The 21188-nt window shown below is 38.7% G+C and overlaps 1 protein-coding gene and 6 non-coding genes across 7 annotated transcripts in view; 6 read left to right on the top strand and 1 right to left on the bottom strand.

Moving 5' to 3' along the window:
• The window catches only part of LOC136269043 (sec1 family domain-containing protein 1-like), a 29672-nt gene that overhangs the window by 3886 nt on the left and 4598 nt on the right, over window positions 1-21188 (bottom strand). The window contains exons 5-15 of the mRNA XM_066064504.1: window positions 21044-21166; window positions 14795-14882; window positions 9610-9699; window positions 6799-6940; window positions 4991-5090; window positions 4592-4652; window positions 4230-4293; window positions 3710-3800; window positions 1610-1777; window positions 839-898; window positions 749-785 (exon numbers count right to left, since the gene is read on the bottom strand). Of these exons, the coding sequence (XP_065920576.1) occupies window positions 749-785; window positions 839-898; window positions 1610-1777; window positions 3710-3800; window positions 4230-4293; window positions 4592-4652; window positions 4991-5090; window positions 6799-6940; window positions 9610-9699; window positions 14795-14882; window positions 21044-21166 (1024 nt within the window). The remainder of the gene's footprint in view (window positions 1-748; window positions 786-838; window positions 899-1609; window positions 1778-3709; window positions 3801-4229; window positions 4294-4591; window positions 4653-4990; window positions 5091-6798; window positions 6941-9609; window positions 9700-14794; window positions 14883-21043; window positions 21167-21188) is intronic.
• On the top strand, window positions 13741-13812 carry Trnae-uuc (transfer RNA glutamic acid (anticodon UUC)). The gene has a single exon. It is a non-coding gene; the product is annotated as a tRNA-Glu (tRNA).
• Window positions 16605-16676, top strand: Trnae-uuc (transfer RNA glutamic acid (anticodon UUC)). Its single transcript has one exon. It is a non-coding gene; the product is annotated as a tRNA-Glu (tRNA).
• On the top strand, window positions 17858-17929 carry Trnae-cuc (transfer RNA glutamic acid (anticodon CUC)). The gene has a single exon. It is a non-coding gene; the product is annotated as a tRNA-Glu (tRNA).
• On the top strand, window positions 18525-18596 carry Trnae-uuc (transfer RNA glutamic acid (anticodon UUC)). Its single transcript has one exon. It is a non-coding gene; the product is annotated as a tRNA-Glu (tRNA).
• Window positions 20255-20326, top strand: Trnae-cuc (transfer RNA glutamic acid (anticodon CUC)). Its single transcript has one exon. It is a non-coding gene; the product is annotated as a tRNA-Glu (tRNA).
• On the top strand, window positions 20502-20573 carry Trnae-cuc (transfer RNA glutamic acid (anticodon CUC)). Its single transcript has one exon. It is a non-coding gene; the product is annotated as a tRNA-Glu (tRNA).

The following is a 21188-nucleotide window of genomic DNA, read 5'->3' as shown; positions in this document are numbered from 1 at the left end:
GCAGCTTGTACACTGTATTTGTAATGTGCACGCTGAGTGAACAAGTGTTAAGTAGTAGAAATTAGACACAGTGGCCTTCATGATTGTGAACACTAGTAAAGAATGATGGAGTTGAGTGAACGATACCAGGATATAGATGCCACGGGCTTATTGCTACACAAACCCATGGTCACTGCCCTGGAAGGTTACAGATACAAGCATGCATACAATGTGAGTAATTAAGACTATGACAATGTGGACAAAACTGTTACAAACAGTTTGCTAGGCTATTACACTAATCATATCAACTGTTATTCATCTGCCACTCTATTGGGTCTACTTTGTGTGCCCAAGCTTCTTGGGATCTGTAAATTCATGGATACCAAATTGAGACTACTCTGGCTTTGCTCGTACAGTTTCAGCCAGATGGTAGCACTTCTGGAACTGTCAAGAGTGTTCTCGGTGGATAGTGGAGCTCCACTGGCCTCAAATTAAGCCTGGCACCTTCACTCGTCATTTCTATATGTAGCACATCAACTACCGCTACTTTCCACCTCTAATATTATTAACACCTGCCTAAAGTCAGGTAGTATAACTGAACTCTACTAATATAATAGATGTCAACTGATAATTCCACTTGTGGTGAAAATTGGTGCACATGAGCCACTGGCAACCTTGATTACTTCAAATAGCTATTATCAACATGCAATCAACACCACTGAGATACACAGTCAATATCATCAAAATGGTATTGACATGCTCAACAAACCTGAAGGATCCTCGATCACCTCCAGTACAGACTTGTCCTACACAAACAACAACACCAGTAGTTACAGGACTATATTAGCTCCTTACTAACCAAGGATGATTTTGTGATCATCTTCTCTTCCATTTCGAAAAACACATCTAACTTGCGAGCCTAAAATGATCAGTCATTTGCATAACCACAATACCAAACAGTACATATATCACTCTCAACTGATCTACTATAACACAGTCTTCACAGGCCTGTAGGCTCTGAGTGTTTAAAGAAGAAAAAAGGTCTGTATAAAAGCCCAATATTTTAGTAGTGAAAGTCCAACCCAATTTTTTTTTGTTATTTTTATTGACAGCAATATCACTAAACTCAGCCTAAATTGTTCTGTGTGGGGAAGGCATGGGCATGCATACCTCAGTTTCAGCATGCTTCATATGCTGGGTGTACCCCTGCATCACACCACACAAAATGGTCCACTTTTTCATCTAAAAGAATCTTCCCAGATGAAAGTCTGGACCCTGTCTGGCTACTCTCCAGTACTTCAACTTGATTGGTATGTATTAGAAGTTTGACTCAAGTGTATGCTCTATTAGAGTAACTACTAAAGGTCTTCATAATCCACAATAATAATCTGAGCAGAAATAGCAGGCTTGGGATGGATACTTTGGAGGCATCTTTCATCCTTTTCCCAGTGGCCATTTTTACACTTGCAATTTTATGGGCTTCCGTGTATAATAAAATTAGTGTGGTTGCTACCCAACAGTTGATTGTCTGTTGTCGTTGTTTATGGTAGTTTGTTCTAACCAACATTTACCTACTATTGTGAACCCTGCCTCCATAGTTTCACTGAGAAGTGATGGCCAGTTTGCTTACTTTAATTTCATCTAGTAGAGCTGTTGCTATGTTAGTGTGTTTGTCAATGTTCTTCTTCTTCTCTATCAGTTCAGGTAGAGAACTAATGGCGGATGACAAACGAGCTGTGTTGTCTGATAAAAGATCGCTACCATCCCCAACATCTTCATTGTCAACATCTGAACCTCCCTACAAGCAATCAGAGTAGTAGTGATACTAGTAACTGGTGACAGTAACTTGTACTACATAATAGTTAGACACCAAGACCAAGGGAACTAAGCGATTTAGTAACCCTGATGGCCTAAGGCTGTAGTGTCCCGAGCATAGCGAGGGTGCTACTAAGGGCCTGAGGGGTTACTAAATCACTTAGTTCCCGTTGGTCGCGGTGTCTAACTTATTTAGACTATGGTAAGTACGTACCTTTATAGCCAGAGCATGAGTGTGGGGTGAAAGAGCAATGGAGAACAGTGAAACAGTTTCTTCCTGAAGTCCTTACAGTGCCCACAAAAATAATTATTTGACCGGTAACCAAAGTAACGGCTAAAGCTACAGTACATACGCCGGTTTAGTCTACTGTTTGTCCAGAATTATTTGCGGAACACGGAGAAGAAGAGTATTACAGTTTTATCAAGTACTACAGTGTGCCTTTCGTGCTATAATTATTTATCATGTACAAAATTGCTTGAGGATGGGTTACTAAGTGAACATGTGTAGGTGACTAAGTGAGCATGTCAGGTGACTAAGTGATTTAGTAAACCTGTAAATGAGCCATACCATAGTCTAAATAATATACAGTACACATATCATACACAAGCAGCACTTGATATAGTAATGGACTATGTATATACACACAAAAGCTGAAATCTTTTACGTATCAATAAATAAGCTATTTGATATTTGTACAGTACAGTGGGACTGAGTGGGTATATATGGATCATGAAGGTTTGTATCACTCAAAAATCAGTCTCACCTTTTCCTTCACAACGATTTGGCAGTATTGGTTGGCCCAAACTTACTTTTGAAGCACTTTCAACAAGTTTTTACTAAACGGAATATATTCTACTGATTGGCTGAATTACTGGCTTACTTACTAATTGCTGCTTTCAGCCAAACACAACACCAACACTAGCTACAGGCTTGATTTCTTCATTATTCAAAGTCACTTGAGAGTTGCCTTTTTCTACATCTACCATGCATGCATCATGGACTCACCTAATTACCTATTTCCTTTATGATTTCCTTTCACTTGCAGCACAAAGTGTTTGATAGTGCATGAATGGCTTTATGTATTGTCTATCACACAAGAATAAAAGTGAAAATAGTCCACAACTTTTGTACCAGTTGAGATGAGATCCTAGACAAGCTTAACATATTGTTCACTATGTGAAGCACTGTGTTACAGACATAACATATTGCTCCATTCCCACTGTCCTGAGTTACCTTCAACTTGGGCCAACCGGACTTACAAACTTGAGTCAGCCCTTGTTCACACTACTGCCAGGGAGATTGTGTGTGTACCTGAGCTAGTACAATGTATAATATGATGCTCTTTGTTTAGGTAGCAACAACGTGAAGAATAAGCTGTACAATGTTATAACCACTTTATTATAGTCAGTGGTTGCCTCTTTTGCCAATGTCATTAGGTGTAGAATACTTTCAGAGTGTAGAAAATACCTGATGTGTAGCTACGTAGCCAACAGGAGCAATTATTATGATTAACACAAGTTGACCTTCCAGGAAGCGTACAACCCGTGCCAACCCGTGCCAACCCGTGCCAACCCGTGCCAACCCGTGCCAACCCGTGCCAACCCATGTCGTGCTGTGCTTGATTGATTCATTATTTAATCTGTGCCGTACCATGTTGTACCCGGGGTTGTGAATGTGGTATAAGTGAAATGACTTACTAGTATTTAGTATGGGAGCACATTTTGTGTGCAAGTAAAGCTTCATATGCCTGAATGGCCTGATACCATTCTTTCCTTAAATGTGATGTCATAGAAGTTCACTGTGATGTCAGTTCAGAAAGTTATTACATGAATACATTTGAAAGTTCTTTAATTGCTCATTCAGTTAATATTTACTTCAATCCAATAATATTAAGTAAATCACAGAACACCATACCATAGCATCTTTCAGTCTCTTCACTTCCTCTTCAGATTGTTTGTATTGTTCTAATTCTGACTGGACCGCATCAGCTACACTTGGGAATGGGCTGGGGAAGATAAACAAAATGTTAACTAGTAAGTGGAGAGGAATACAATGGGACCTTCATTATCTGAACACCAGTGTACCAGTTCAATCACAGAAGTGCTTAGATAAATACATTAATTTGTTTGGATACACGAAGCCTGCCTTTCAATAACTCTAATAGAACATACATGAGTTAAGAAAATTCTCTAATAAAAGAATCGTTTATAATCTAGAGTTCAAGCTAATCAAAATTCAGCTAACACGTCCTTTTGTTTATAAAACTACACTAGACATGTACTGCAACACACACACACACACACGCACACACTACACGCACACATTACACATACACACTACACGTACACACTACACACACACACTACACGTACACACTATACACACACACACACTACACGCACACATACACACACTACACACACACAATACACACCTCCCTCTATGAAATTGCCAGAACTTATCAGAACACGGTAGATCATAGGATTTAGCTGGACCTCCTACACACAATACACCATCAAATGGTTCATTAGTTGGGAGCAAAACATACTACATACTAGCATACATGAGCAAATTATATGTATATTGTGCATATGGTACTGTACCCAGCTTCAAACAAAAGTGTTTCCTGGAGCCCCTCCCTACCATATGAAAAATCCATCCCAATTTGTCCTCACTGGCTAACCCAAATTAATAAAACACCATAAAGAAAGTTTGGTGATTCATTATGACACACAATTTGGCAGATAACAGTTTGGAAATTTACCATTCCTACACACACTTTCATATGATACTAACTTGTAGAACTATCCAGTTCACTAACTTCAGGTTGTAGTGATACTCTGTTCAGGTCGAGATCCTGTAGAGACAACATGTGTACCATTAGTGGTAGTGTGGAGTAGATAAGTTAGCATGTATGGCTGCTGTTAAATGGGAAGGTCTCTATTAATTTTATTAGCAACTCATGTACAGTGGAAACCTGATATCAGCTATGGAGGATTTCTGATGTTTGATTACTCTATTAGAATATTTCATGGTCAAACTGTTTCAGAAGGTAGACAACTAGTCAAAAACACTACACACATAATTTGGATCTAATGTTGGTCAGACTTTATCTTTTAGTACAATGACTGTAATTACACAAGCCAAACACATACCCCATAAACACAATCCCACAATCAATTATTCCTCACTCACCAACAGGTCATGTACTAGTGCCTGGTAGGTCCATGTGTGATGGAGGGGTGTGGTCAGGTCAAAGTTTCTGTCTAAGATAACTAGTAGTGGTCGCTGGAAACTAAAACAACAAAACAAGTGGTTGAATATTTTTATGTACAATTTAGCAATCACTGTATACACCCCCTGTACCTGTGTGTCATACTCTGTATAGAGTTTCTACACACTAATAAATAATATACCTGTATAAAAGACAAAAAGGTTTGGCAAATTCATCTATATCTATCTATCTATCATCCTGTTTGTCTGTCTGTTTGTATGTCTGTATGTCCATCCGTCCATCTGTCCGTCCATCTATCTATCTATCTATTAATATATCTCAATAGCTATCTATCTATTCCACAATCTTTCATAATGCTTTTTACTCGGCAACTAAAGTACAGGGACTATAGCAAAATTAAGTGATTGTCATCTGGCAATCCTGTAGATTGAAATCATAGATAAACAGCCTTAGCATTGAACTGTAGGTCCAGGATTCAAAACCTGCCCATGACAACTTCTTTCTTCTTGGTGTCACTTCTTTGTGACATTTTTTTCATGAGTCAGATATTGATGATGCTTACTTAGCAATGGGTTACACTAAATTCACAACACTTCATTCCTCTTAAAACTTGGAAAATTTTTGAGCTCAAACTCACCACTTTTCATAATACATCAAAGTGCTATCCACTGTGCTACCATTGTTAGCTGCTTCAGCATTGAATTTTGACTGTTTCAATGCAAGACAATATAAACAATGATCTATGTAGCCTATGTAAAGAACTCTAACCCTAATTTGGAGTACTAAAATCATGACAATTGGTTCCAAAGATAGTACAGGGCATATTGATATGTGCAAGGTAGTGAATTTAGTGCAACCCTCACCAATGTGTAGTCCTATAATAAAATTAGAGCTGAGTGATAGTGGCGATCAATCAATTATCGTGATAGCTATTAACAATCGTGATCTTGATATCGTGTTATCACGATTACTTATCCATATCTTTGCATAGTCCAAAATATGGATAACAAAAGAAAACATGATAGTGTTGAAGTTCAGAAAACTGTAAAAGACTAGTAGCTTGAACGTGGACAACAAAGAGAACAACTGTAATACTGACACATAGCAATTTCTAGTGGAGTGTTAGAAAAGCGGATGTGTGGTGTGTACGTATTCATGTGTTGTATACGTGAAGTTGGGTGTCTTTAATAACTGTTAGTAACTATCATGATACTATCGTTATCGTGATATAAAAGTTACTATCAAATCGTGATAGTGATAGTTATACTATCACTCAGCTCTAAATAGTTAAACAGATACAATTCATTGCAAATCGCAGAATAAACAAAGTGTCTGAGGTTATGTCAAATCCTACCAGTGACAAATTTCTATTTTGTATGGACTACTAGCACCGCATGGCTCACATATTCACTACTATACTTGCAGGAGATGGCATAAGGCTCATGTACTTTAAACAGTGACATAGTAAATGTGGAATTGTCCTCCACGTAGGACATGTATCATGCTAGTTATAGATAAATTGTCACTAAATTCACTACCAAACCTCATAATACTGACAATCTTTGTCATGTATCAGGCATGTAATTACTCAAGTTCTAACAAAGAAAACTACTACAATATTCTGTACAATTTAGCTGACTTAGCACAATACATCACTGTTAGAAGTATTACTTTACAATAACATTTTCAATGAAAAACGTACAAAGGCACATAAAAGATCCCAAAGTGTGCATTATAAAGAAGTGAGGTAGTAGCAATAGTTGCTTACCTTAGTTGAGCTACAGCAATATTATCACCAGTGAACATGCTGTTACGAGTATCTCTTAAGTTCTCCCTCAATTTCTTGTCCAGAGCCTCAGCCACAGCCTCTGCAGCATTGCCCCTAGGGCATCTGATGATGGGGACCACACCTGCATCACATGTAACAATAGTACCTTGCAACTAGGTAGTGTGTAGGAGGTGTGTCTTAAAATTGGAGCAAGTGTCCTCATAATAGTGCCTTACAAGTAGCTAAGGGACATGTCTTACAGATAAGAGATGTGTCTTACTATAATTGAATATGTCTTATAACTAAAAGAGGTGATTTCCAACTAGGATAAAAGCTAGTACAATAACTCCCAATCAAAAGGAAGCACTAGCTGAATAAAAACAAGAATGCCTGAATAATCAGGACACTTGTCGTCCATTATCCAACCCATTTTGGTATTAAATAATAGAAAACCCGAGTTGGGGATAACTAGTTGCATATTATATTTAAGTATACAACTACTTACATAACTTGTAACTAGTGGTAAAGTAACTACAGCCTGTCGTTACAATTACTAGTAACTATGCTTTTGCCACTTAGCAATTTTACACCATTCATGTTACAGCCAAATTGTAGTTTCAGATAGAGCTCAGTCTCACATGTCAACAGTGTTTGGCCAGTTCTCTTAAATGAAAAACTACAAGCCAAACAAGTAGACACATTCTGTGCACTGTACTTCATAATTCAGGCTATGTACCAGATTGAATAATAGTAGAAACTAAGAGTTCATAATAATACAAAAAAGATATATACTATGAACTCTTGTAGAAACTGAGCTGAAATGGCCACTTTGCACGTAATTAATATTTAAGGAAGTGCACGTGTGTGTGCGTACGTGTGTGTGCATGTGTGTGTGTGTGTGTAGTGTGTGTGTAGTGTGTGCGTGTGTGAGTGCGTGTGTGTGTGAGTGTGTGTGTGTGTGTGTGTGTGTGTGTGTGTGTGTGTGTGTGTGTGTGTGTGTGTGTGTGTGTGTGTCTATGCGTGTGTGTGTGTGTCTAGTTCTATTCTTCCCTTGGTAAGGATATCATATCTGAGTAGAATAACCAAACCATGTTACAAAAATTAACAAACAAGCACATGAAAATAACTAATAACTTCTTCACTAGTTACTTTTACCAGGGGCTTCCCTAAAGAACGGTAGAGCAGTGTGGCACCACTATACTTTACTCAAAACTCTTTGATGTAGTAAAAAGAATGTATATACCGTATATGACCGTATTAAAGCCGGGCTCAAATACACGCAGGGGCTCAAATATACGCCGGGTACAGCTAGGGAACTGTCATAATAAACGCCTGGGCTCATTTAAACGCCGGGGTGCTAATGATATGCACTGAAAGGGGTTCTAAACTTGTGTCAGCTGCTAACTATACAGTGATGTCTCGTCAACAGTCTTGTGATGTCTTGCCTTGTTCGACTATGCCTTCTCTTCTGGTGATGGCCATAACGTATTTATCGTGGTCATTGTCATCTTTCCGCCCGACTTCCAATGTTTCACCCAGCAGAGGAGTCCAAATGGGTTTATGTACATGATGGGCTATGGATTTCGTATTTCGTAGGTACTTGTACTGGCACCTGTCATTCTCAACGAGTGGCTAGTAAGAAATAAACGCCCGGGTCCAAATTAACGCCGGTCTCGTTTAAACGCCGAGTCAAAAAATTTTTATAGGAAATAAACGCCCGGGCTTCTATACGGTCATATACGGTAATTAACAAATTGACTTTGATGATTGTAGCAAATTGACAGTTTTACCACTCTACTTTATTTTGAACTCTGTTTACAGAAAGTAAAGCTAGTTACTGTACAAGCATAAAAAGTAATGAGTAACTACTTGAAAATTAAATATCCCACCTCTGAAGATGATTTATCAAGCTATCACATAAACATGTCATATGTGCATACTAATCAATTGTTAAACTATAGCCCCAACCACACACACACACACACTACACACACACACACACACACACACTACACACACACACACACTACACACACACACACACTACACACACACACACACACACTACACACACACCACACACACACACACACACACACACACACACACACACACACACACACACACACACACACACACACACACACTACACACACACACACTACACACACACACACACTACACACACACACACACACACTACACACACACCACACACACACACACACACACACACACACACACACACGCACACTTCACACACACACACGCACACTTCACACACACACACACACACACACACACACACACACACACACACACACACACACACACACACACACACACACACACACACACACACACACACACACACACACACACACACACGCACACTTCACATACACACACACACACACACACACACACACACACACACACTTCACACACACACACACACACACTACACACACACACACACACACACACACACACACACACACACACACACACACACGCACACTTCACATACACACACACACACACACACACACACACTACACACACACACACACACACACACACACACACACTACACACACACACACACACTAAACACACACACACACACACACACACACACACACACACACACACACACACACACACACACACTACACCACACACACATACTTGCTACACACACACACACACACACTAAACACACACACACACACACACACACACACACACACACACACATACACACACACACACACACACACACACACACACTACACCACACACACATACTTGCAGTAACCAGCACAGAGAAGAGACACTCAACAATGGAGTCTGTGATGAGGTTTATGTCTGTGTCCTTTGAGTCTGGACTGTTGAGAGCTACAGTGATGAAACATTTGATTGTGGAATACTGTATCAATACTTATTATAAAAGACATACACACAAATGTACACAGAGCAACAACCAAACTGTATTTAGAGTAAGCTGGGGAGTATGGTACTGGCAAACTCAATCGCTACAAAGAGCTTGGTAAAGAGTTTAGAGGATTAAATATCAAACATCCAGCTGTAGAACCTCAACCCTTAACTATCAGTACCTGAAACTGAAAATGAACTAGTAAACAATATTACAAGTGTTTGTAGTTATTAGAGTGAGTGAATGTCCCAATAGAGCACTAGAACAAAGCTCTGTATTAGTGGCAATGAATGTACAAACCAATGCATGTATGCTAAAAGACCAACAGTTAATATACACACAATTTTACCACTACAATACGCCATGTTGTATGTATATAGTTGGAAATGATAAAAATACAAATGTGTATTAATATATTAACATATTGAAAATAAAACATTACCCTCTAGAACAATGATACCTAACTTAATAATACTTTGTTGTCACCTCATTAATAAGACCACCTCATTATCAAGGCCATATTTTAGATTGGACCCACACATGGCCCTATTAAAGAGGTTTCACTTTATTTGTCACTTTAAAATTCCCAAGTGGGGAAAAGCATCTGGAACATCAATTAGTTAGTGATGTAACTATAGCAACCCAAAATGACCTAAGGGGTGAGTTAATTTAATTTTTAAAACTATAGAAGTGATTATATTTTGGTGAAATCTGCTACTTTTATTGATGTCAAAATTCCCATTTCCCATCAAATAGAAATTGCTTATAAGGTAGTAAACTGTAACTAGTCATTTCTTGAAATCATAAGACACTGTATAATAGCCCAGGTCCCCTTGTTAGTAAACACACATGTAATTCAAATGAAAACATGTACTTTAATGTCATTAGTTAGCTTGACATTGCACACACTACACTGTACACACACACACACAGACACACAAACACAACACACTGTACACACACACACAACACACACACACACAACACACTGTACACACACACACACACACACACACACACACACAAACACAACACACTGTACACACACACACACACAACACACAACATACACACACAAAGCAAAGAGTCTTCAGCTACCATGCTAATATGGCTAGGTACCCATTGATGTTACAGCTGGGTGGCTGCTTCCCCACACCAAGCCACCAGGTCCCCATTAACAGCTGGGTAGGCTGGAGCAATGTGAGTAAAGTTTCTTACTCAAGGAAACAATGACAGGAACTTGGCATAACTGAGCATTGAACCTGGGACCTTTTTGATTAACAGGCTGGTGCTCTAACCACTTGACTATACCTCAAACACGTGTATGTACACACGTATGAACGCACGCACACCCGAACGCACGCACACCTGTACGCACGCACACCCGTACGTACGTACGCACGCACACGCACACACACCTTCCTATATGAAATTAAAGTAATGCATGTCTTATCTCCTCCGAGGCTGTATCATGTCTCACAGGTGAAGGTGTGGGCACACATGTCTCACTCCCATTATGTGATACATGGACAGTTGGTATTTGCTTCCTGGTTAACACCAGGTACCCACTGATGTTTCGGCGTTGACACCAAGCCACCAGGTAGGTAGATGAGGTAGGACTTCACACCTTCATTATACAGCTGGGTAGATAACATGAGTAAAGTTTAAGAAATGTAACAACAGCAGCAACTGGGCACAACCAAACATTGAACCTGATTACTATGCCGGTACTCTATCACTTGGTTTACCGTCTCACATGCATGCACGCACTACACACACACACACACATGCACGCACGCACGCATGCACGCACGCACGCACGCACGCACGCACGCACACACACACACACACACACATACACAGTGTTGCCATAATATGCTAATAATAGCTACGTACTACCATTTAGTGACAAAACATATTTCACAATGTGATAGACATCATCATAAATGACATCAAATGATTATGAGATCATTCATTTAAACTATATTTAGCCAACACCAAGCTGAAAATCACTTTTAATCAAATCAACCACAAGGCGTGACTTGTTCAACACTGCTACTGTTAACGGCAACATCTTACCGATCTTCTAAGAAACATACGCCTTGACAGTTGTAAGTACGTGAAGCTCTGTCTTTCAGCACTGAGCAGCCTACTCTCTGCATTAAGAAAATAGCTAGAGCCCAGTACCTTGATAACTAGAATACCTCAGTATTCTGGACATCCCATATGCCCTTTATTCAGATTAAGTGGTAGTGCATCGGAAGCTCTCTACAAAGGATACTTTACAACCAAGAATTTTTGGTCCATTACATTAGTGAGCTCAAGGTTTTTTTTTTTAGAGGTAAAAGAGCCAGACCTATTCGGATCCCTCAATTCAGAGTGTTTGTTCGATGTAGTACATACGTTATTTAAATCAAATGTTCTATCCCATAGCTGTGAATAACGAGGAAACAAAAAATGGAAGACAGCTCACAAGAATTCTTACAAGAACAACAGCTTCATCAAAGTCTTCAACAACAAGAAGTAGAACAAGAGGAGACCACATCAATAAGTGACAAGTTGTGTATCAGTACATGTCATACGACTTTACCAGAGAACATTGTTACTGGGGTAACCATGTGGAGTAGCCAAGCATCAACAAACATTTCACAAGTATGCTATAACCACTTATAACAGTGTAACAATGAAGTCTTTTAAATGTACGTACACATTTGTGTACACCTTTAATGCCATATACGAATACTGTACAATACCTCTGAAAGAGAACTTCCTTTAACAGCAGTTGTATGCTACACTAAAGTTCATAAGCAGTTGTAATCAGACATGGGGCCAAGTACATTTAAAAGTACTTACAAGTACTTTTGAATTTTCCAAGTACAAGTACTCCAGCAGCAATCAAGAGAGTACTTAAGTAAAGTACAAGTACTTTCAAATCTGTACTTAAGTGTACTTGAGTATAAGTACTCATGTACTTGGCCCCATGTCTGGTTGTAATACAAATTCAAGGCAGAATAAAGCTTTAATTTAAACATTGGTAGTAACAAAATTGTTTGAAACTTACGTTGTGCCAAACCAAACAATTGTGCGGTATGCAGTTTGACAGGTTGAAGTTGAGGGAACTTTTTTGAAATTCTAAAAGTTCTATCAAATTTGTCCCATCAAAATTTCATACTATTCATATAGTCCACCACTAATTGTCACACAACACACATACATTTCCTAAAGACAAACAGATCATCAATTCATTTCACAAACTGTCACAATATCATAGCCTGGAGCAAATCGAGTTTATTGTCACAAACAACTTGTAACACATGTCCTGAGTAGCTACTGAACATGTGTTTACATGGAGTATCTTGATAAAGGGACGGCCCCATAAATTACTGTAAGTTGAGTAGTTGCTATAGCAACAGATCAAATTAATCATGATATGACTTGTTCTACCATAATGGATATTGTTCTATCATAATGAATATTAGTGTCTGGGTTATGTAGGTATCCTCAAGTGTCCACTATAGCACTTAACAATTGTAGCCATTATTACTGTACTGTTGCAGATGCAGAGAGATGGATCTTAAGATGATATCAAGACAGATAAGACCTGAAGATGACTTACCTATCCCCTCCCAGTTCTCTAGACACAACTATTTCAACTTGTACATAAAAAACATTTGAATGTATTAAATAGCCACAAAAGGCATGTTATGATCAATTGTATTTTGCTACTAAAGTTAGTAACAATTGTCTAATAATAACAGTAGATGGTATTGGTTAATCTCATTAACAACAATGAGGTAATATATAATGACATAATTCAAGTCCACTTGCTATGTAAAAATAACTCCTCTGGCCGCATGCCTAGACTACATGTTGTGGGGGATTGGGTCTGGGATTTTTTCTGCATTCTTCAATGTTTCAGTTACATGTTTATGACTACCAGACTTTAGCCTTCTCACAGGTCCCTAGTGGGATAGCATTGAGATTTACATTTTGTATCATGATTGTCCCATTTGGTCTAGTGGTTAGGATTCCTGGCTTTCACCCAGGTGGCCCAGGTTCGATTCCTGGAATGGGAACAATTTGCTTTTTTCCTTTCCTGTATCATACACTGTCCACCAAAATGAAGGTAAGTGGTACTCCTAAAACACTGCCTCATCAAAACTTACCTTCACAGAAGAGTAGTAGTAACTTCAGATCCAGTGCTAAAATGAAAACCTTCACAAGTCATAATAATGAATTTCTTTTTAAAGCATACCAAACCCCAATATTTGGTCGGCTGCCTGACCACAGTCGAAAAACTAGATGCTTAAAATGCATTTTACAACTAAAATTTTATGTGTCAATAAGCTCGCCTGTGGCATGTGCCCTTTGGGGTTCTGATGAATACCTGTCCTCTGTACTCTGCCTATACCCTATCCTAGAGATTGTGCAAGAAAACTTATCAGATTCTGTATTGACACTTTCCTTACAGGTGTGTATGTACATAGTCATGAAATTATATGAAGTGCTTACATTACTGTGAGAAGAATTAATAAATTTTTGCTAGAATTTTAAAAGTAAAATTTCAGAACAAAAAAAAATCCCAATGCCAGATGAGAAACTATGAACACAAAGAGGAAAATTGTTTGAGAGTGCAGAATAACAGCACAGTAAGTATTTGCTTTCCAAGTCTTACGTATATAGAGGCTGCAGAACTTGGCATTCCACGGTGACCTCGACAGCCAACACCGCCAAGCAAGACATGGACAGTTGGCATTTGTTTCCCCAGTTAACACAATGTAGTGAATGTACCCGTTGATGTTACAGCTGGGTGGGCACCTGCCACCAGGTTCCCATTATACAGCACTGGAGCAATGTGAATAAAGTTTCTTGCTCAAGGAAACAATAACAACAACAACTGGGAATCATGGAGCACCTAACCTAGAACCCTACAATTACCATGTTGGTACCCTACTTGGCTATGCTGCCTCACATACAACACTACACACACACACACACACACACACACACACACACACACACACACACACACACGCACGCACACACACTACACTGTACCATAATATGAGATGGTTTCCCTATCTTGATTCCTGACAATAAACAAATCTTCCTCCAGTGAAATAAAGTGAACATACTGATCAAAAACCTGCAAATGACAAGAATGGTAGATAGTACACATATAATTACAGTGTACGTATCATAGTTATGTATTTGTAATAGAGAACACTTTCATATTAAGACACAAAACACCTCAGTTTTCTAGCAATTGCAGAAATCTCTTTAACGAAATCACCTCAACATAGGGAATAAGACCACCTCATTATAGTGACCATGTCAAGTAGGTCCTAAACACAGCCAAGTTGTGTTTCATGACCTCATTACTAATACCACCTCATTATAGTGACCATGTCAAGTATATAGGTCCCAAAACACAGCTAAGGTGCATTTCATGACCTCATTAATAAGACCACCGCCAGACCGCTATCTCGCCTCCTCTTTTTATTTGTGACACCATTGGTCAGCAAGATAGGGTCTGGTGAATCATTGTTGACTATGTTGTGAATTTCCACCAAAATTCAGTGGATTTGATTTCATTGGCTAGCTGTACGTTGGATAAATTTTACCGCAAAAGTTCGAACAGGACTGATACTGTTGCTATGTACAGCTACGTAGCATTTTCCTGGCAAGACCAGCAAGAAACTATGGCAACTGTTCGCCCACAAACACAACATAGTCAATGCTAATTCACCAGACCCTATCTCACCGACCAACAACGTCACAATGAAAAAGGGGATGTGAGATAGCAGTCTGGCCACGCAAGACTACTCATTATAGTGACCATGTCCCAAATACACTGTAGCTAAGGTGTACTTCATGACCTCATCACAGTTAAAAGGTTATTGAGGCCATATTTTGGTTCTCTTTTAAAGAGTGTGATTTTAGTGATGCCTACAAAATCATATGGGATGGTAGTATGTATAGCAGGGATCATGGAGTACTTTCCAGCAACAAAAATATATATTGACCATAAACCAGTCCTGCAATACCCTCATAATACCTTGGCAGTGTCAATTGATTAGGTATAAAATCAAGCCCAAATGTGTCTTTGGTGCAACCCAAAACGTTTCCAAACAAAGGCTACAAAATTTTAAGTGAAGAAAGCCCTTCACTTCTCAGTAATTGATAGTTAGAGTGAACGTTCAGATGCAAAATTAATTTATGATGTGTCTGGTGTCCTTGATGTGGTATGTGTGGATTCACCAGTCATAGTTATGTCACAATGTAAACAAGAAAACGGAATTTTTAAGTTTGAATGACTAAATTAGGGAGTAAATGTCCACTAGTATATCTGCAAGTTGTAGGTCAAAACGCATATTTTTCATAAAATAACTTTCGTTTTTAAGAACCAAAGCCAAAATATTGGCTTTAGGGGCCAAAGGGTTAAATTAAAGTATTCTTACCTGCCGGGGTTTAACTTCTTCGTATATTTATTGCATTTAGTTTTTAGCGAGTGTGGTGTAAAGGGCCTTTAGACTCACAAAATTAAGAGGTACGTAACAAATCTCATTTTCACAAATTTTTTGTACTACTTTTAGGAGCACATTTTTATGAAGCATTTCAACTGCTCTATTTGAACATTTTATTAGTATGTGTCAATCTTTATAGACACTGACAGTTTTCAGCAGCAGCATAATTTCAGATTGGGCTCACATGACATGTTTTCTGATATAGCCAGTACACATGTACAGGTGTACATATCTACTCCTCTGGGATAACCAGTAGAGTCTGCATGTGCACATACGTAACAAGTTACATCCATTCTTGTATTTGTATAAAATGTTGAGATTTACTCTTCCCATCATGGTTGTCCCATTTGGTCTAGTGGTTAGGATTCCTGGCTTTCACCCAGGCGGCCCGGGTTCAATTCCCGGAATGGGAACCTTTTTTTTTGTTTGCATTTAAGCAATTAAGTGTGATGGGAATATCTTTTCTCTTATTTTGAACACCAGAGTCAAAGCTCTTTGCAAAGACATCGTATGAATACACGCAAGCTGAAATATTTCACATACAGTTGTGCTACAATCCAACAGTGACACTATTGTACTAACTGAAAATGTTATTGCCAACTAAATAATCATTATCACTCAATCAGTGCTTAAAGGTAGGGATCAACAGTTTCCACCACAAAACATCAACTTGAATACTATAGCCTGAAACTATGTGTTTGTTTTTTGTTGTGTTTTGTTTTTACAGCAACAAAATGTGAAATTTCTGTTACTGAATAAATAGCAGAACAATCAACCAGCTGACTGACTCATTCCAGCACAGATTTCTAACTACATAAAGTGATGCTTTCAGACAACTGGTTCTTTTGTAGCTCAATAAATAAATAAATAAAAAGTAACAAGATTTCTTCATCTGTCATTGTTGTATCAATTCACAACTTCGTACCGAAGCACCACCATAGTAACTAAACACCACCATGGTAGCTAAGCACCCCATCTCGTGACTAATGTATATTTCCCAAAAGTCAAGAAGAGAGGTATAAGTGGCAAGTTGTCATTAAAGTGGGGCAAGAAAACAAAGCAAACAACAATGCTTTCAGGTCAACCATTATATTAAACAGTACCTAGTTTTTTTGTGATCATTGTATGTTTAGAGAAAACATGCACCACATTAATATTAGCATGTGCACAGTAGTACAAGGTTTGTGCTCAGATAGCTTAATTTTTTAATTTAAAAACTCCTAAAAGTGGGTTGGTTGGACCTGTGAAGCAACTAGTTTACACCACTCTCAAATCACATCTTTCAGTCACCAGTTATTTTTATTCTCGTAGACTTTTTGTACATACAGCAATGCTGGCATGCATGGGGTTGAGTTGGTCATTCATTTGTGTACAATGTTCTGTTCAATGTCTACAATACACCTGTGTCAAATACTGAAGTAGTAGTGTGTACTAATAGTCTTTGTTATACTGAAAATGTGTTGTATTGTAACTCCCACAGTAGAGAGGTGTGTACACACTGTGCTAATCTGGTAACATTATGACAAAATATAGCAGGTGACCATATTATAATTTATGTACAAAGCATAAAAATTTACTCTTCCTATCATGGTTGTCCCATTTGGTCTAGTGGTTAGGATTCCTGGCTCTCACCCAGGCGGCCCGGGTTCAATTCCCGGAATGGGAACTTTTTTTTGCATTTTTGTTTTTTAAAGAGTGTGATGTAAAGAGCCTTTAGACTCACAAATTAAAAGGTAATTAATTTCACAGTTAATTTCTAAAACTACTTTTAGGAGCACATTTTTTGAAGTACTTTGACTGCTCTATTAGGGTAGTGTGTATGTGTGTGTGTGTGTGTGTATGTGTGTGTGTGTGTGTGTGTGTGTGTGCGTGTGTGTGTGTGTGTGTGTGTGTATGTGTGTGTGTGTGTGTATGTGTGTGTGTGTGTATGTGTGTGTATGTGTGTGTGTGTGTATGTGTGTGTGTGTGTGTGTGTGTGTAGTGTGTGTGTAGTGTGTGTGTGTGTGTGTGGTGTATGTGGTGCGTGTGCGTGCGTGTGAGTGTGTGTGTGTACGCGCACATGCGCGTGTGTGTGTGTCAATCTTTTTTCAGCAGAAAAAGAAGCATAATTTCAGATTGATGTAGCAAACTCTTATGCTAAAATTTATGCATGTGTCTTACTCTGGGGCTAACCAGTAGTGTCTGCATGTGTACATATCATCAACAGGTTTCTTTTTTGCATTTGTATAAAATATTGAGATTTACGCTTCCCATCATGGTTGTCCCATTTGGTCTAGTGGTTAGGATTCCTGGCTTTCATCCAGGTGGCCTGGGTTCAATTCCCGGAATGGGAACATCCTTTCCTTTCTTGAACACCACTGAGTTAAAAGTCTTTGCAAAGGAGATTGTATGAATACACGCAAGCCGAAATAGTTCACATACAGCTGTACCACAACCCAGTAGTGACACTATATATTGTACCAACTGTACAAACAGCACAGATTTCTAACTACATAATTGATGCTTTCGGACAGTGCAGTGTCATATTTCTAACAACTGATTCTTTTGCAGCCCAATAAACAAAAAGCAACTTTCATTGTTAAATCAATTCACAGCTTCATACCTAAGCATTACCATGGTAACAATGGTAGCTTAGTGCCTAATATAATGGTTGACTCGAAGAGCACTGTTGTTTTGCTTTGTTTTCATGCTCCACTTTAATGACACTTTGCCACTTATACCTTTCTTCTTACCGTGGTTAAAAGGTATATAGTTCTTTGTGGTCATTGTATGTTTAGAAAAGATACGCACTATAGCTACCACATAGCAACAAAATTTGACAATTTCATGAATTGGTGATTTGTCAGCAAACTGCCACAATTAAAAGTCATCAATATTATTTACATACCCCCTTGTGTCCAAGCTTTTGATAGCAGTTGCTGAGGTAGGTTTCAACAAACGAAGTGTGGCTTAGTGGATACTACTTAAATGCACCTACTGATAAATTAGTGGCTCCACATATGCAAACAAGTGTGGCTCATGACAGAAACTGTCTGCTGTAAGGAACTCATACTTGATTAGTGGACGTGGCTCCACGTAAGCTTGCAGACAGCCGATTCATACACAGCCATTGATAAATAGGTGAGGCTCTAAACACATTATCCTGACAAGTGGGCATGGCCTACAAAAGAAGCTGAGCTGCAGCAAGACCCTATAAAGCGGGTCAGCCTGGGTTGGATTATATACTCGACCCAGTTTCAACCATGAAAGTGACCCGGCCAGATGCATGCAGTGACCGAATCCATAAGATAAGCATTTCAGCACAAAAGGATTGTACAACATGCACGCTTTGTCCTTCTGTCAGTTTATACCACGTATAACCTTGCGTGCAATGGTGCACCGCTAATTTTTCAGTAAGAGTATTTTGCCAAATTAAAATCTTGCCAACTGCAATTTTATAGCAAATTGTCAAATATTAGTTTTGCCAATATTTGTTGTCATACGATATTAACATGTAAAAAGTAGTACAAGGTTTGTGCTGAGACAATAAAGCAATAATTTTTTTTAAATTAAGAAATGTTTTTGTCTAAAAAGGTGGGTTGGCCAGGCCCATGAAACAACTAGTTAAGTTGACATGGTGACATTCACTCTTGGTTGTACCAGATAACATCTTTCAGTCTACTATTCTCGTGGACTTGTCCTTTTTGTACATACAGCAATGCTGGCATGGGGTCGAGTTGCTAATTCATTTGTGTACAATGTTCTACTCAATGTGCACATGCACCTCTCTACTGGGAGTTACAATATAGCTCATTCTCAAGAGTATTAGTACACACACTACTACTTCAGCATTTCACACAGGTGTATCATAGACGTACTGTTCTAATCTGGTAACATTATGACAAAGTTTTTCAACTTGATTAAGCAGGTGCATGTGGCCAACTGGCCATATTTGTTATTCTCTTATTTTTTGTGTACAAAGCATAAAAATTTACTCTTCCCATCATGGTTGTCCCATTTGGTCTAGTGGTTAGGATTCCTGGCTCTCACCCAGGCGGCCCGGGTTCGATTCCCGGAATGGGAACTTTTTTTCTTTGCTCTTTAACTGTGAAGAATTACAAAATTGCATTACACTGATGTCTGCATCCATCATAAAGGATCATCCCAGATCATTTTATATGTCAATTATGTTGCAACATTAGGAAGTCCACAATAACAGGTTAATGTATTGTATACACTTACTCTTCCCATCATAAATGTCCCATTTGGTCTAGTGGTTAGGATTCCTGGCACTCACCCAGGAGGCCCAGGTTTGATTCCCGGAATGGGAATAATTTTAAAAAATTTTGATACATCAAAATTAACCAAACACTGACGTACTTTAACTTAGACTGCTATAAGTGTATGAATTATATGTACAGTAGGTGCCTATGTTAACAGGTCCCATACTATAAAATTAGTATTTTATATTGGGATTACTTTAAATCTGATTAAGCACTAAACGGACATTATTACCACACAGGGTGCAGTACAACAAGAAGTTGTGTGTAGAATTGTTACATGCACTGTACCCAAATGAAACAATCAACTATACTTTACAAATGCATTGAGACTTGAATCAGGTAATGATAAAAGTGTTCACAAAAGTGAACTGTTTAGATAATCAGGACCCATTTCATACATACACACACACCTGCTCTCAGAATCAAATAGTCACTGTATATTTGGGCACATAACCAAGGTGCACAGTTTTTGTAAAAGCACAGTATACTTTACCCTAGCAACAGAACAAGATGGCTACCTTGGATACTTGTGGTACACAGTTAGCCTCCAGTGCAGCCTTCCCCAAATCCTCCAACAATGAACGTGATATCGGTGAGATGAAGTTGAAGTAGTAACTCTCGTACAAGTTGTTGTGGAGATCCTGGTAGGAGATAATAACACGC

This window comes from Dysidea avara, chromosome 10, assembly GCF_963678975.1.
Source record: "Dysidea avara chromosome 10, odDysAvar1.4, whole genome shotgun sequence".
Lineage (NCBI taxonomy): Eukaryota > Metazoa > Porifera > Demospongiae > Dictyoceratida > Dysideidae > Dysidea > Dysidea avara.
This window is presented reverse-complemented; position numbering and strand designations above follow the sequence as displayed.